We start from the raw sequence: 15,588 nt of genomic DNA, 5'->3' as shown, positions 1-15,588 counted from the left end.
GGAATCCCTGATCTATAAGAAAATGACAAACTAGAATAATACCTTTATCAAACCAACTTTAAAAAAATACTTTTGTGCCTATGCAAGACAACAATTATTCCATATAAAACAACGTTGTGGAGAAAAATTGTGCTTGTAGATCAACTTCCATGCCAACAAAGCTTGAGCATGAAAAGCAGACAACTGGTAATTTGTCAATCTTATACTAGCCATTAGATCCAGGGTATCTCATTATATCAAGCAGTTCAGACTGATATAGTTCAGTGGAGTGGATCAACACAATCCACTTACTGTCTGTGCTTGTCAAATAAATTAGACTCAAACACATTTACATTTACGTACAATTACGCATTTGGCACACGCGACTTAGTTTGCATTATGCAATACCTTTAAACATTTTTTTTGTGCAATCCCCTGGGATCAAACCCACAACCTTGCGTTGTCAACACAATGCTCTTACCACTGAGCTACAGGAAAGCTAGGGATATTAAAATCGTACAATATAAGGGATTTGTCTATTATACATGAAAACCTAAACAAAAAAAACACACCCAATTTTCTCTACAAAACCACTCCACATGGACTGATTCTGAATGAATGAAGCATTTATATTGCACATTGCTGTACATCCAAAGCGCTTTACAATCATATGAGGGGGTCTCTCCTCAAACCAGCATATCCAGTATGCAGCATCCACCTGGATGATGTAACGGCAGCCACGGTGCCAGTGCGCTCAACACAAATTAGCTATATGTGGAGAGAGAGAGTTAGAGCCAATTTAGAGGGAGGGGATTATAAAAATGCCATGATTAACAAGGGCTAGTAGAGGGAGTCTGGCCAGGACACCAGGGTTACACCGTTACTCATTTTCGAGAAGTGTCATGGGATCTTAAGTGACCTCAGGCCCCCGGTTGAACATCTCATCCAAACGACGGTGCTTTTTTACTCTATAGTGTTCCCGTCCCTTTGATGGGGCATTAGGACCCACACACACAACAGGGTAATGCCCCTGCCGGCCTCACTAACACCTCTTCCAGCAGCAACCTAGGTTGAGGCCTCTCATCTAGGTACTTACCAGGCACAACCCTGCTTCAGTTGACAACCAGACTTGGGCTAAAGCGTGATATGGGTGCTGACTCTTGTGTTTCCAGAAGACATTATTCATTGACATTTTAGCGGTACGCAAAGGCTTTTCCACACTATTTTCTCCTGGATTTGGTGATGCTAGGTGGTGTTGGTTTGGTAATGCCCTTTTTTCTTTAAGCATTTACATGGATGCAAACACACAAAGACAATGAAACACTGACAATTAATAACTGTTGGCTTTATTACTGTTTACAAAGATAGGCTATATAGGTATGCGACCTATAAACGCATACTGGAGGTCCTAGAAACAGAGGTGAACAGAGGAGCTGTGTTTTTTTTCTGAATACAAGTAAATTAAATGAGATTGCTATGATAAATCACCAATAGCATCAGCCTCGAAAACAAATAGTAGGGTACAGACACCAGATTAACATAGACATCACTGAAAATAGTGTTTATTTCCTATCAATACAGCAAATTATTTATTTAAAACATTTATTTTTCTTATTATCGTTGTATGCCTTTATTTATTTTGACTGACAGATGATACTATTAATGGCATTGTATCTTCAGCATTTTTACCGGGAAAGAAAAATGGATATAGTTTCTCCGTGAAAGACTGCCCAGTGAACGAGTAGATATGAGACCTGGACTCCACATCATAAAAGGACACCAGACCCTCCTCATAATCCACAAACACACCCACTTTCTGAAGCTTTACATTTAGAGACAGAGAACATGACGGAGATGCACTTGCCTGATATTCATGGCCTTTCCACAGACCAATCGTCCAGTATCCATTTCTAGGACTCAGATTAATATCTCCTTTCCTGTTGATGGATTCCCTGGCCACTCCTAAATCCCAATCTGTTTTTCCCTTAACCTGAACCTCAAAATAAATCTTCCCTGAGCTGAATCCCTCTTTTCCTAAAACACTGGGACACAAATCAAACCTGTCAGGGTTGTTTGGAAGGTCATACTTAATAGTACTGCTGACATCCACTCTCAATTCTTTCAGATCTTCAGAGAGCACAAGACATGCATGAGCTGTATCAGCATCCAGAGTCACATCCACTGAGAAAGAGAGAGAGTATATTATATATAGGATTAAGTTTGGGCGAGTCGATATTGCAGATTTTGGTATGCGGATATATGGCGGATGCAGAATAACACAGAAAAACACGTGTATGATGGTCACAGCCTTAGAATATCAAAACATGTTCAATTTCACACAAACCACATCTAACCACCCATAACGGCACCCAAATGCGTTTCTTTTGCGATTCTGCACACAGAGTTTTTTCCAAAACTACTGCAGTCATCTCCAGCACATTCATGTTTGTTTCATTCTGTCATGTATTTAGTAACAAGGAGTTTTCCTGTGTGAGTTTGTGTTGTTTGGAACATGTGGAAGTCTGCTTGTGTAGTTTAGTTTGTATGTAATCTGTGTTCAGAGTTTAAAAGTTGTGTAGCATCTTAAAGTCGGAATGAAACAGAAGATGCATTAGTATTGTTTTTTTGCAAATCTTGATGTATATCTGATTGTAATGTCTTCTTAAATAAATAAAGAAAATACAGGTGTGCCAGCGGGAAATGTTTGGATTGTTGAAAATTGGTATAGTCCCACCCTCAGGCAGTGACGGAGGGGAAGTTTCTGATGTCGATTAAAGATTATGAGGGCATGAAAAAAATAAAAAATAATGACCCAAACTAAATAATTTACAGTAAACACTAAAATATTACATGAAAAAATAAGAATTGTTTCTTTTGATTTCATGGTGCGTACCTGCATACTTCTGTATCTCCTTAAGATCTGTGAGGACTAATAACATGAAATCATTATATTCAGAATTTCTAACAAACATTCATATTATAAAATGGTACCATTATTATTCATTTCTGATTATTTTAAGTATTCTTACCAGTTTCATTCTGTTTGGGAGGTAACTCCTCGAGATATTTGTTAAAATTACACAGCATAGACATGCTCAAATGGGCATTCATACAGATCTCAGACCAGTTCCTGTTGATTAAAGGGCTGCACAGAGATGGGTCAATCTGCACCAGGGGAGAAGAGAAATCGGTCAGCATGGTGAGTCTTGTTCTGTGACATGTGAGCAGAGGGATAGAGACACACTGACCTGTAGGATATGGAGATGATCATCAGTGTGTGAGAGCTGCTCCATCTCAGTGTCTCTCCTCTTTAATTCAGTGATGTCCTGCTCCAGCTCTTTCATGAGATCTTCAGCCTGATCTTCTGCTGCTTTCTGCTTCTCAATCATTTGGAGAAGCTCTGTTCTGCTTTTCTAAACGAAGAACATATAACCAGTGAATTTTAAAGAATACAACTTGTACATGACATCTGACAATAAAAAACGCTTTATTCCAAAACATTGTGAAAGCAATACGTTATAGTGGTATAAAAAATTATACAGTCTAACTATCACTTCAGCAACAATCAAACATGTGGATGTCAATGTAATTTAGATCAAAAGGTAAAAACAGAAACAGCCCTGGTATAAGGGAAATGGTAACAGGACAAAATGGAAAGGCTTATTGTATTATCAGTCTTTCAATTTAAATTTTCACTTAGACCACAAAAATGAGCATATTATATTAGCATTATATATCACGAAGAGATTCATAAATTTGTTTTGCGGAAAAACCACTGATACTGACTTTGCTGAGTTTTACTGACTCTTTCATGTCTTGAATATTCTTGTTCCTCTCCTCGATCTTTTGCTTTACAGCCATCATTGTCTTTTTCAACTGGACCTTCAGAAAGAAAAAGATATGCGAGTATATTAAAACCAGACTAACCTTATCCAGAATTAATAAATGCACTCTGATATTGAGGGATGTTTATATTGCTAAAACCAACCTTTCTCCTTGCACTCTCCTCCTCTATAGGAACAGTGTTGTGGGTCTTGTGGTCTCCTTGAGTACAGAACAGACACACACACATCTGATCCTCTCTACAGAAAAGCTCCAGAGGTCTCTCGTGTTTCCGGCATATGTAACTTTCCAGATTCTTAACCGGGTCGATCAGTTTGTGATTGGCTAAACTGGCAACCTTCTGATGAGGCTCCAGGTGAGTCTCACAGTAAGATGTCTGGCAGACAAGGCAGGACTTCAGGGCTTTTACCTTCTTCTCTGCACAAGTGTCACAGAACACTTCTAGTTTTTTGCTTTTAAAGCTTTCTGCAAGTTCTCTGAGTATTATATTAATCTTAAGATCAGGTCTCTTCGGGAAGTTTTCTTTACACAAAGGACATTTAAGCTTTTGAGTGCTGTCCCACCATTTTTTAAGGCAAGTATTACAGAAGTTGTGTCCACACGGAGTGGTGACTGGATCATTGAACACATCCTGACAGATGGAACACTGAAGTTTGACTGTAGAGTATAAAATTTTTTTTTTAAGCATAAAAACCTAAAAAATGTTCAAACATGTTATTGTAATAGGCTACTTCGATGATATATTGCTTTTTGTCTGCTATGTATTAACAGTACTGCACAGTACTTCTGTATTTTTCAGATTTTTCTATTACAATTGTAATAATTGAAATGTATTATTTACGTTAATGTATTGAGCAAACAGTCTTTTGCTGTATTTAAGCATTTTTTTAATCAATCAGTGAGTTCCTTGGTAACAGAAAACATTAAAACGCATTATAACACACTTTAAAATAAATGCCAGTGAAACTCAAGAGTCAGTCTTATCTTTAAAAGCGTAATTTAAAGACTCATATTTATATACTGAGAAGTTACAAAGGTTGCTCTGGTGGCGCAGAGCTGATTCTGTATCAGTTGTTTATGTACGGTATATACTTACATTCGAGAGGTTCAGTCATGCTTCCCTTTCTATTAACTGGATGTGTGAATTCTTCCATTATGTTCACAATCTTCAAGCCATTTAAATTACTCCATTCAGATTCAAAATATTGTCCTAATGTGGCATAAGACAGTGGACACGTTCAAAATGTGGCATAGTACTGAAATAAAGAGAGTGTCTGCTTAATGTAAATGTCTATTAAATAGAGACTAAGCTGTGACAAGGTCTTAAAAATCCCCTAAAGATAAATGAGTTCATTCTTCCAACTTAATAAAAGATTTTTACTCACCATTTCAGACGCCTCAATCACTTCCTGTCTCTTCCCGAACTCTGATCAAATTCTGACCTTTGACCATTTTTTTACAAACGTGTAACAGGTGGAACAGGTGAGGAGCAGATGATGGGAAGGAGTTCTGAGGGAGGTGTCTGGAGCAGGGGGAGCTAGGTGGCGACCCAGAGGCCAGCCAGGGTGATGGTCCACGGGGTCTCGATGGAGGGAGGAGCAATGGCAGAGGCAGGGTTGACAACACCAGGGGGCCGATTTACGGAAATGTAGCCCATGGAGGAGGAGCCCAGGGTGGAAACGAGTAGACGGAGAGCCAGGGTGACACTGAGAATCCGGAGGGCCAAGGTAGAACCAGCGGCTCAGGTTACTTAGGCAGAGACAGGGAACTGAAAGACACCGTGGAGCCAGTGAGACAGAGGATGAAGGTGGAGCCGGAGGGAAGGAAGAGCCTGACAGAGCCATACAGTCCTGGATTAAGAATTCAGAGGCCACTGGGCACAAGTGTCTTGTGGACCCCCACCACATGATTGCAACAGTTGATAAGACGTTTCCCTGCATACTGTAACTCACTGGCGTATGCAAGCAGCACATACCACACCTCTATCAATCCAGTTCTATCAGACAGATTCATCCATAATTCACACACAAACACGACGGATTCACAAAACGGTTCTTCAGAGAAAATATATGAACTTTTGTAAGATAAATTATAAGGAAGTTCTTAAAAATATTCTACAGTGAAATTCTCAAATATTTTACTATTAACATCTTAATTTTTTCTAAGAATAAACAGGCTGTCTTTATCAATGATTATACTATTAGAATAATTTGACAATTTGTTCAACTTGATTTGTGGAACAAGCACCTCGCGACTCACGTTCTTATGTGAGTCAGTAATGTGTTAAACGGCATTAAGGAATATTATAGGTATACTCAGAGGCATATTAAGACCTCATGGTGCCACTGGGCAAACCCCCAGAGGTGCACCCAATTAACCCACCTACCCACACGCAAGAATCCACTCATTAAAAGATTTAGATATTGAAAGATTTTATAAGAATGAAACTCATCAATTTACAATATACTATTTTACAAGAATTTCACATTAATATGACACTTTTGTAGAATAGAACACAAAAAAAAACTATTTTCCATCAAGTATTTTCAACAATAAGGCCTTCTGTATTTAAGAGGCACCAGCTTTCTATTGTAATGTTACATTTCAGGTTTTGATATAGTGAAAAGAAATCACTTTTATTTTTTTAACAGGTAAATGTTTTAAAACGTGCCACAAAGGTGGGGTACAGGGACACACACACACACACACTATAGTTTGCAGGTAGGTATTCACATTAGATGGACAATTGAACAATGTACAGATTTTCAGGACATTTGGACTTTAATTCACCAAAGAGGCATTCACCAGATTACAATGTATGGCAAGGTTATTCATAAAAGTAACATGAAGCGTTATTGTCACTATTTTAACTGCAGCTATTCAAACGGTCCTTTTAAGCACAGTATGTGTATATTCTTCTTACTAAATGATCACATAAGTACTGCAATAAAGTGTTCTCCACTAAAACGAACATATGAAATGATTGCTATTGTGATGACTTCACTTTCACTTTGAAACCCAGGTTTGGACCTTAAATAGTGGCCTTACCTTCACACACTATTAGCATACATTTTTATCTGCACTATAACATCTTATTTCTAAAGCATGCCATGTATATATACACCTTTATATATATGAAGTGTCTCCGGATGTCAGCAGACCTCGGTTTAAAGTCTCATCTGAAGGACAGTGCTTTTTTGACAGTATAGTGCCCAGTCACTATACTGGAGCATTACGACCCACAAAGCAAGTACCACCTGCTGGCCTCACTAACACCTCTTCCAGCAGCAACTTGGTTTTTCCAGGGGGGCTCAGGCCTGCTTAGCTCCAGTGGGCAACTAGTCTTGGGCTACAGGGTGATATGGCTGCTGGCACAGCTGACTATGTATAATTTCTCTTTAAAAGGGTTTAAGGTAAAATAAAAGCAATGAGATAAACTAATAGAACATAGGATACATTGAAATTGTAATGATTTTAAATTTAAGGAATCAGCAACAGTATGGTAAGTCTAAACTAATTTCAGGCGTTATGAAACAATATGAACATTATTGTGAAAAATAATTGGTTATATTTGTAGGACAAGGCTCTATTGCCTGGAGGCATCACGGTATGGGTTTAAACTTTGGTTGCTGATGGGTAGTATGACCAGTGGAGCTGAATTTTTATCTCCATTATTAAAGCATGGGCTGAGATATGGATGAAGTTTCTCAGTGAAAGACTGACCAGTAAAAGAGTAGATATGAGACCTGGACTCCACATCATAAAAGGAGACCAGACCCTCCTCATAATCCACGAACACACCCATCCTCTGCGGCTTCACTCCCAGAGACAGAGAGACAGAGGGAATGTCGCAGGCCTTATACTCAATTCCGTTCCTCAACCTCAGAGTCCAGATTCCGTTCCTTGGACTTAAAGTGATTGTTCCCTTTCTTTTAACAGACTCTCCGGCCACACCCAAATCCCACTCAGTTTTGCCTTTAACTTGAACTTCAAAATAACATTTTCCAGAAGAGAATTCCTCCTTGCCCAGGACACCAGGGCAAGTATCAAACCTCATGGGGCTGTCAGGAACCTCCTGCTGTGTTTCTCCATACACAGCCTGTTTGGCATCTTCAGACAAGAGCAGTTTAGGATGAGCTGTTTGTGGATCCATAGTCACGTTCACTGAGGGTGAATACAGAAATAACGTCTTTAAGATGTATAGACTTGGGTAAACAATAAAATAGTGTATCTATATGTAAATGTAAACGTGTGATTGTGTAAATGCAGAGAAATAGCACAGTCTTGTACCTGCAAACTTTTCAATTCTCCTTAGCTCTGCAGAAACAATCCATACAACACAATATATTATTCAAATGTTATATTTAACATGTAACAATTTGTTGAATTCACACAACAATACACAAAAAGCCATAGGCTTATAGAGGAACAGAGATCATTTGGAAACATCAATAAGTGGAAACAATGTAAGTAAAATACATTTTCATTGCCAGTTTCAACTTCTATCTACTTTATAAAACAAGGCAAATAATTTCATGTTAAAAAGCTAGTATAAAGAATGATCGTATGCACATTAATTACAATGGACCTAACACACTCCCCTGTGGGACTCTGATTATTTTTAAATCTATATGCAAGGTAAGAATAAACCCTCTCGCAGACCTTTTCACTAATTCACAATGCATTAATTTATAAAAGCAGAATATGTTTTTGCTTAAAATTTTGGAGTACTTCACATGGCGATTTCTTACAAATGATATAAGTAACAAACTAACCAATTCCTGTAACATTTATCAATGCATGATAGAGACATTCTTGATGCTTTGTAAGAACTCTCCTCACAGTGTCCACACTGATATAGGTGTCAATACTGATCTCAGACCAGTTCCTCCCCTTTAAAGGGCTGCAGAGGGATGGGTAAATCTAGAGCAGGAGACAAACGAAATTCTCAATATGTGGAGTGTTTTTCTATAATGTGTGTGCGGAGGGAGAGACAGTGACCTGTAGCAGGTGCAGATGATCCTCAGATTGCGAAAGCGTCTCCAGCTCAGTGTCTCTCCTCTTTAGTTCTGTGATTTCCTGCTCCAGCTCTTTCATGACATCTTCTGCTGCTTTTTGTTTTTGCTCCATTAGATCAAGCAGTTCAGACTGACATCTCTCAATAGAGTGCATAAGATCGGTGAAAAGCCCAACACAGTATGCTTTCTCCTTGTCTGTTTTTTGCTAAATGATAAAATACATGTTTTATTATTACTGTATTATTATTACTTAATCACTAAAGCCATATTAAAATTATAGATAATGCCTTTCTATCTTCTACAGAACACAAAAGAAGATATTTTTAAGAAAATCGGTAACTAAACAACATTGGCCTCTAAAATTGTCTTCCTTTGTAGGGACACATTTTTCAAAATATCTTATTTTGTGTAACATAGAATAAAATGCTTTGAATGACATGTATCTAAATAATTAATGACAATGTTTTTATAGGTTAAACAAACCTTTTAAATACCAGAGTAAATAAAAAACTGACCCTGCTGAGCTTTACTTGGTTTCTTATCTCCTCACTTTTCTCAGTTTTGTACTGAATCATCAGTCGAACCTCTGCCCTTTTGTTCATCAACTGAGTCTGTGGATAGATATTAAGCTCTCTGATTTCAAGATAATGCTTTATGCTAATAAAACTTTAAGCTATAGATATACAGTAACAGAGGATGGATTGATGTTTTACCTTCTTGTCAGCACTCTCCTCCTCTACAAGAACAGTCTTATGAGTTTTGTGGTCTTCCATAAAACAAAAAAGGCACAAACACACCTTATCATCTCTGCAGAACAGCTCCAGGGGTCTGTCATGCTTCTGGCACATATAGTCTTCCAGATTCTCAGCAGGGTCTACCAGTTTGTGATTCTTCAGTTGTGCCACGGTGTTATGAGGCTCTAGATGTGTCTTGCAAAAAGTACCTCCACAATGCAAACAAGACTTTAAAGCCTTCTGCTTTATTTTTACACAGGCATGACATGGAATTTCTCCAGGTTTGATAGGACTCTCTCCTTTCCTCAGATGTTCAATGATCTCCCTGAACTCTCTGTTGATATCAAATTCTGGTCTCAAGTGAAAATCCTTCTTACACAGGGGACATTGAATCCCCACGCTGCTGTCCCAATGCTCAGAGATGCATTTAATGCAGAAGTTGTGTCCACACGGAATCGTTGCTGGATCCTTGAAGACATCCTGACAGATTGAACAAATGAACTGTTCTACAGGCAGAGAACCGCTCATAGACGCCATTACTGATGGAAAAAAATAAATGACTGCTCAAACACACTTGATCTTTGTCCCACCCTCTTATATAAACTCAACCTGTCAAACTGGCTTTTCTTTTGAATGCAAAATACATCACAAACAAAAACTCCCCTATCCTTACTCATTCGATGGCAAATAACAATCCTCTGAAAAATGAATGCATGAGTCTAACATCAGTAAGCCAAGAATAAATTTTACTAACAAATTAGCATTCTTTCCTCTCACCCTGCAGGTCTATGCATGTTGTATTACAGGCTTAAGGTTAGCGCATGCCATTATACCACCTGTTCTGCAGTGTACAAGTCATGAAATATTACACTTAGATTTCATTCGACACCTCCCATGCAATTATGTTTGTTTTCATTGTTTATTAACAATGTTATTCATTGACTAAAGGAGAGCTTCATCCACCAGGAAGTTAGGAAGCTTATCTCCCACCCGCACCTGCACCCCCTCCCCTATGTTGCCCCATGCACCACTGAACTCTGACCACATCCGAAGGTCATTCCATTCCCCCCCAACAACATACTCTGACCCGCACTAGTCACTTTATGCAACTTTGGACTGCTCACTACCTCATTCAGCATCAGTCTGCCCCGCTTCAACTGCCTCTTCTGACAGGTTTTACAAAGCCTGCTCTTTTGTCACTTTAAACAGACTAATAAGATCTTTGCCCTACCTTACCTTGCCTATCCTCTTTTTTTTTATATCCCTGCTTGTAATAGTTGTATTTGACATATATGTGTAATCTGTATTTTTTACATATTTTTATTTATTCTGTGTTAGTGTTATTTGCATGCACCGTGGGTCTGAGAGTAACACAATTTCAATCCTCTATATGTATGTACTGTATACATGTGGCAGAATTGACATTAAAGCTGACTTTGACTTTTGACTTTGGTTATGCACAAATACTGTATGTTGACATTAACCACGTTGCGGTGAAATCAGAAGCAGTCATTTGAGGAAAATGATTCCCAGAAGAACTGAGAAATATGACTTAAGAAGTAATGAGACAACTTTGTATTATCTGTATGCTGTGTTTTGCATTACTTTAACCTGAACAGTAAATATATTGTCTTGTGATATATAAAACATTTATAAAAACTCAAGTATACATATGAAATGAACACCATTTTATTAAACAATTGTTGAATTAAATCAAGCAGTACATAGCATCTTCAGGTAACTCTTTTCATTGATGTAAACCCATCACAACAATGTTAGTATTAAATATTGTGTATCTGTAACCCTAAAGACACAAGTTAAACCACAATGTTTGTATGATTGTTTATTTTTCACAACTCAAAAAAGGTGATCAATCAACTCTAAAATAATGTGAAGTAAAATGAAACAAAGTGAAACATATGGAATATTATTCAGATCTTCAAACATGGAAAATTTGCAAAATAATTAAGATCAAGCCAAATTTTTACTCACAGGCAACAGTGTCCAACCTGCTCCACCCAAATAATTTAAGTGGGGAACAGCGTTTAATTCGTTTTTATTGTTATCTGAACAAACTGCAACATTAAGTGAAGTGTAAACTGGCAGATAAAATTGGCCCTAAAAGGATAAAACTAGGAACTGATCAAGTCTTGAAAAGATTGTGTCGAACAAAGTATCTGATACATAACAACACATTTAATATTCAGTTTTTAAGAGCAAGAGTGCATTGCATGTGAAAAAATAATACCATGGCTTTGGTAACAGATATTTATAGCATATTGTGTAACACTATGATGATCCTTTTAAGGTTTGGTGTTGGTCCAGAAAATGTGTAAAGAAACACAAATCATAAAGAGTATAAAGAAATCAATCAAAACAGACACTGAGCTAAATTTACAACAGATTTTAAAACAGTACCCACAGTATCTGGATAATATATAAGGCTCTAACAGGCTTCTCAAAAAGTTAAAACTCATGATGAGGAGTTGAGCTTCAGAGTGAAGGCTGATGAAGAAAATGATTCCAAACAAAAAACGCACAAAATAAACTCTTGAGGACAGTGTAACAAATTAAACTAAATGTATGCTCTGATTTAATACTGCAATGTAGTAAATTACTAAAAAGATTAAATTTAAAAAGTCATTGGAAATGTTTGCAGTATTCACTTACCAGTCCAAAAAGGAGAGATAGACCATACAGTTGCTTTAATACAGCATCTGGAGAAATCATTTGAATTCAATAGTGAGAACCCCAGAAATACACATTATATATGTGAGGTGTGTGTGCGCAAATGAGTGAATATGCATATATGTCATTTGTCTTCAGTTTACAGAGAGACCAAAATGACCCTTGCATGGTGTTTGGCATAACATGGCCCAATGTGGACCCAGTTAGACTTCAGAACTGACCTGGTCTAATTATCATTTCCAAACACGGTGTTAAGTTGTTGGGTGACTCTAATAAAGGTGGTACGACGACTCAACTCCTTAAGCTTAGCAGCACCCACGTAGGTACAGGTGGAGCGTACTCCACCCAGCACATCTTTCATAGTCAACTCCACAGGGCCTTTATAAAGCACTTCGACCGTTTTGCCCTCAGAGGCCCTGAAAAATGTCAATGTCAACGTTAAACAACACAATATAAAATGTAAATAAAAATCAAATGTTACTCTTAAAAATCTCTATAGACCAGAAAAGACTATAATGCTTTCTTTGATAGCCATCTCACTCTGCTGGATAACAAATTTACGAGCTCCTGCATAACCGCTGCTTCCTGCTTTTCTCACCTGTACTCTGCTACACCTCCTGTGTGCTTCTGCATGGCAGTATCTGAGCTCATGCCATAGAACAGTTTGTACTTCTCGCCGTTTTTCTCTATGATTTCACCCCCACTCTCAGAATGACCTGCCAGCATTCCTCCAAGCATCACAAAGTCAGCCCCCGCACCTGTCAGATTAGCCAATCAAATTACATTGAGTGTTTTATTTGCATGGTCATACTCCAAAATTCACAAGTAAGGTCATATAAACATATAGCCCATGTTCTTTTATTAGGGAAAATCATTAATGGTTGAAGCGAAACAAGAGCAACAGTTAGACTCATCTAACAATAAAAAGCCTTTTGAGCAATCTGTCAGTTTTTTATATGTGCGATCATTATGTACAGTATGTCTATACATAAAAACCTTAAAAGTCAGATTTCTTAATGAGGAATAGGATTAGCATAAGTGTAATGTTGTGCAATATAAACACACATATTTCATGCAATGGAACTTCATGTTTAATGGTCCGATTATAAAGCAGCGCTATAAAGACTCACCAAATGCTTTGGAGACGTCACCTGGGCAGGTACAACCTCCATCCTAAAAAAAATTTGAGTCCCACAATAACGATTTAATAAAGATTTTTTTAATGTCTCGATCAAACAAAAGCACACCGAAAGAGTCTCACAGATATAATGTGTCCACCCAGACCATGTGCAGCATCAGCACACTCAATGACTGCGCTCAACTGAGGATAACCCACACCGGTTTTCTTACGAGTGGTGCACACAGATCCTTCACACAAACAAACACACACACAGACACACACATAATCTATGAGTAAAAAGGACAGTACACGATTTATAACACTTAATTTAAACCGATAACTGATGCTATCACCTGGTCCAATGCCCACTTTGATAATGTCAGCACCAGCAAGAATCAGTTCTTCCACCATCTCTCCAGTCACCACATTGCCAGCCTATCATACACAAAATATAAGATAAATAATGGAAACAAAATGATTATCTGGTGTTCTTGATTGATAACTTACCATGATTGTGTGTGTAGGAAACTTCTTTCTCACTTCCTTCACAAAGTTGACAAAGTGTTCGGAGTAGCCATTGGCTACATCAACACAAATGTACTGAATCTGAGGTACAGCGGCAAAAATGGCCACCAGTTTATCAAAATCCCCATCACCTGTCCCTGTGCTGACTGCCACGCTCTAAAAGGAAGGAAAGATAATGTTAAAATAATATAAAGATAGTACAAAAAGAATAAAGCGGGACTGGGTAAGAGCCTCTAAATAGCAACAATGATTTAAAATAATTCTAAGATGTTCCTCACCTGTAAGCATTCTGAGTGCTTCACTGCAAAGTCCTTCCAGTCATCCACACAGTAATGCTTATGAATGGCTGTAAAGAGACTGAACTAAAATTCAAACAATGACAAAAAAATCAGTGCGACCATAAACTCTTCAACACCCTGTATAAATTGTATTTATGCAATTATAAAACTACTAATGCATTTCAAGAGGATGCTACATTTTTTAAATATAAAAAACCAATAGAGAAGCTTGTATAGCCATCCCTGTAGCTCAGCTCATGTTGCTTGCAAAACCAAGGCCATATGTTGCCTGGAGTCCCAGGGATTGCATGTATTAATAAAATAAATAGCTAAAATCCAGTACCATATTTTTAATGCATCAGGTGAAATAAAAGCTGTCTGTTCATACTTTTTCTACTGACATATTCAACTGTTATGGAGAAAAGTCTTGTCACCTGATGAAAAGCTACAGCCATTTCAAAAGTCCCCACTGTGTCCATGTTTGCTGCAATGATGGGAATCCCACGATAGCTGCTCTTCGAATTTCTGAATGTGAAACTGCGCATGAGATCCACCTGGGACAGTAGAGTGCAAAAAAGTTGAACCCAAAATAGTTTTGATATTTACATACCCATGCAATTGAATATGATTTCAAATTTGTGTAAAGATAAAAAATGACATACCTCACTGCGGGATTTAAGAGTGCTACGTTTGGGTCGGAGTAGCACATCCTTGAAGTCGAGTTTGATGTCATTTTCAATGCGTGGCATGACTGCTGTAGAGGATGGCCTTGAGAATCCTACCGTATCTCACTGTCTGTCAAAACACATGACGAGTGAGAAAAACATTCCCACTTATTCAGTCATCATAGGTGCTGAGGAGGAGTGCTGGGGGTTGTGTTAAAGTGTAAGACAGTTTTCAGTGTTATAAGTCTTTGCATTCCTATATATGCTTTCTACAAGTAAAGACAGTCGGGTATCAAGGTATCCTAAACAAATGTAAAACAAAAGGATCCCTAAACAAATGCAAAATAAAAGGACCTAAACATGAGGTCTCACATCTGGATAAGTGTTCTGCACATATCTTGGATGTCAGTTAATCTAGGTCATAAAAATGTATGTCACTTTGACACAAAACGAACTTGTTGTCCTTCATAACACACTTGCATATGCATTTAAATATGTCATTGTGTATCATTTATTAAATGCAATGTTCCTACCTTCACCCGCGCACTTCCTTCAAAGGGTTATATGGCAGAGAATGAAACAGCAGGTTTCCGGGGTTGGAGGCGGTCGTTTTAGGAGGGCGGGATTTCACGGCTGTCAGCGTCTGTAGTCCTATCGCTTGCAACTCATGTTCAAACCTTCCTTTAAAAAACTACAAAAAAAACATTACCATTCACCCACTGTCGCATTAGCTGTCGT

At 38.0% G+C, this 15,588-nt stretch overlaps 2 protein-coding genes and 1 pseudogene across 5 annotated transcripts; all 3 read right to left on the bottom strand.

Moving 5' to 3' along the window:
• Positions 1 to 1,404: 1,404 nt before the first annotated feature.
• LOC130421916 (E3 ubiquitin-protein ligase TRIM39-like) lies at positions 1,405 to 5,239 on the bottom strand (annotated as a pseudogene).
• Positions 5,240 to 6,368: 1,129 nt separating this feature from the next.
• On the bottom strand, positions 6,369 to 10,152 carry LOC130427459 (E3 ubiquitin-protein ligase TRIM39-like). Of its 2 annotated transcripts, none has more exons than XM_056754953.1 (6): positions 9,554 to 10,152; positions 9,356 to 9,451; positions 8,824 to 9,045; positions 8,598 to 8,745; positions 8,113 to 8,139; positions 6,369 to 7,986 (listed from the first exon to the last, which is right to left on the bottom strand). In XM_056754953.1, exons 1-6 carry the CDS (start codon positions 10,109 to 10,111, stop codon positions 7,409 to 7,411), a joined length of 1,629 nt encoding a protein of 542 aa, XP_056610931.1. In that variant the 5' UTR covers positions 10,112 to 10,152; the 3' UTR covers positions 6,369 to 7,408. The 2 variants fall into 2 exon arrangements, with proteins under 2 accessions (XP_056610931.1, XP_056610939.1); XM_056754961.1 differs by having other exon boundaries at positions 9,638 to 10,152.
• Positions 10,153 to 11,247: 1,095 nt separating this feature from the next.
• gmpr2 (guanosine monophosphate reductase 2) lies at positions 11,248 to 15,533 on the bottom strand. 3 transcript variants are annotated; one of them, XR_008907315.1, is made up of 12 exons: positions 15,384 to 15,533; positions 14,848 to 14,980; positions 14,620 to 14,739; positions 14,186 to 14,269; positions 13,890 to 14,063; positions 13,736 to 13,817; positions 13,524 to 13,630; positions 13,393 to 13,435; positions 12,861 to 13,020; positions 12,484 to 12,678; positions 12,245 to 12,291; positions 11,248 to 12,079 (listed from the first exon to the last, which is right to left on the bottom strand). XR_008907315.1 is itself a non-coding variant. In XM_056754986.1 (11 exons), the coding sequence occupies exons 2-10, from the start codon at positions 14,932 to 14,934 to the stop codon at positions 12,489 to 12,491; spliced, it is 1,047 nt and encodes a 348-aa protein (XP_056610964.1). In that variant the 5' UTR covers positions 14,935 to 14,980; positions 15,384 to 15,533; the 3' UTR covers positions 11,248 to 12,291; positions 12,484 to 12,488. The 3 variants fall into 3 exon arrangements, 2 of the variants coding, with proteins under 2 accessions (XP_056610964.1, XP_056610978.1); XM_056754986.1 differs by having other exon boundaries at positions 11,248 to 12,291; XM_056755000.1 differs by having other exon boundaries at positions 11,248 to 12,291; positions 14,848 to 14,976; positions 15,384 to 15,416.
• Positions 15,534 to 15,588: the final 55 nt, after the last annotated feature.

The sequence above is a fragment of the Triplophysa dalaica genome, chromosome 1 (genome assembly GCF_015846415.1).
Source record: "Triplophysa dalaica isolate WHDGS20190420 chromosome 1, ASM1584641v1, whole genome shotgun sequence".
NCBI classification, from domain to species: domain Eukaryota; kingdom Metazoa; phylum Chordata; class Actinopteri; order Cypriniformes; family Nemacheilidae; genus Triplophysa; species Triplophysa dalaica.
The sequence above is the reverse complement of the archived record's forward strand: the minus strand, read 5'-3'. Positions and strand labels throughout refer to the sequence as shown.

Coding starts and splice junctions, on each gene's coding strand:
- LOC130427459 (XM_056754953.1), bottom strand. CDS start 10,111: ATGGCGTCTATGAGCGGTTCTCTGCCTGTAGAACAGTTCATTTGTTCA. Junction 8,746..8,823: donor ATCATCTGCACCTGCTACAG/GTCACTGTCTCT, acceptor CTCCTGCTCTAG/ATTTACCCATCCCTCTGCAG. Junction 7,987..8,112: donor GAGAATTGAAAAGTTTGCAG/GTACAAGACTGT, acceptor ATTCACCCTCAG/TGAACGTGACTATGGATCCA.
- gmpr2 (XM_056754986.1), bottom strand. CDS start 14,934: ATGCCACGCATTGAAAATGACATCAAACTCGACTTCAAGGATGTGCTA. Junction 14,740..14,847: donor CTCTTAAATCCCGCAGTGAG/GTATGTCATTTT, acceptor CTACTGTCCCAG/GTGGATCTCATGCGCAGTTT. Junction 14,064..14,185: donor AGCACTCAGAATGCTTACAG/GTGAGGAACATC, acceptor CCTTCCTTTTAG/AGCGTGGCAGTCAGCACAGG.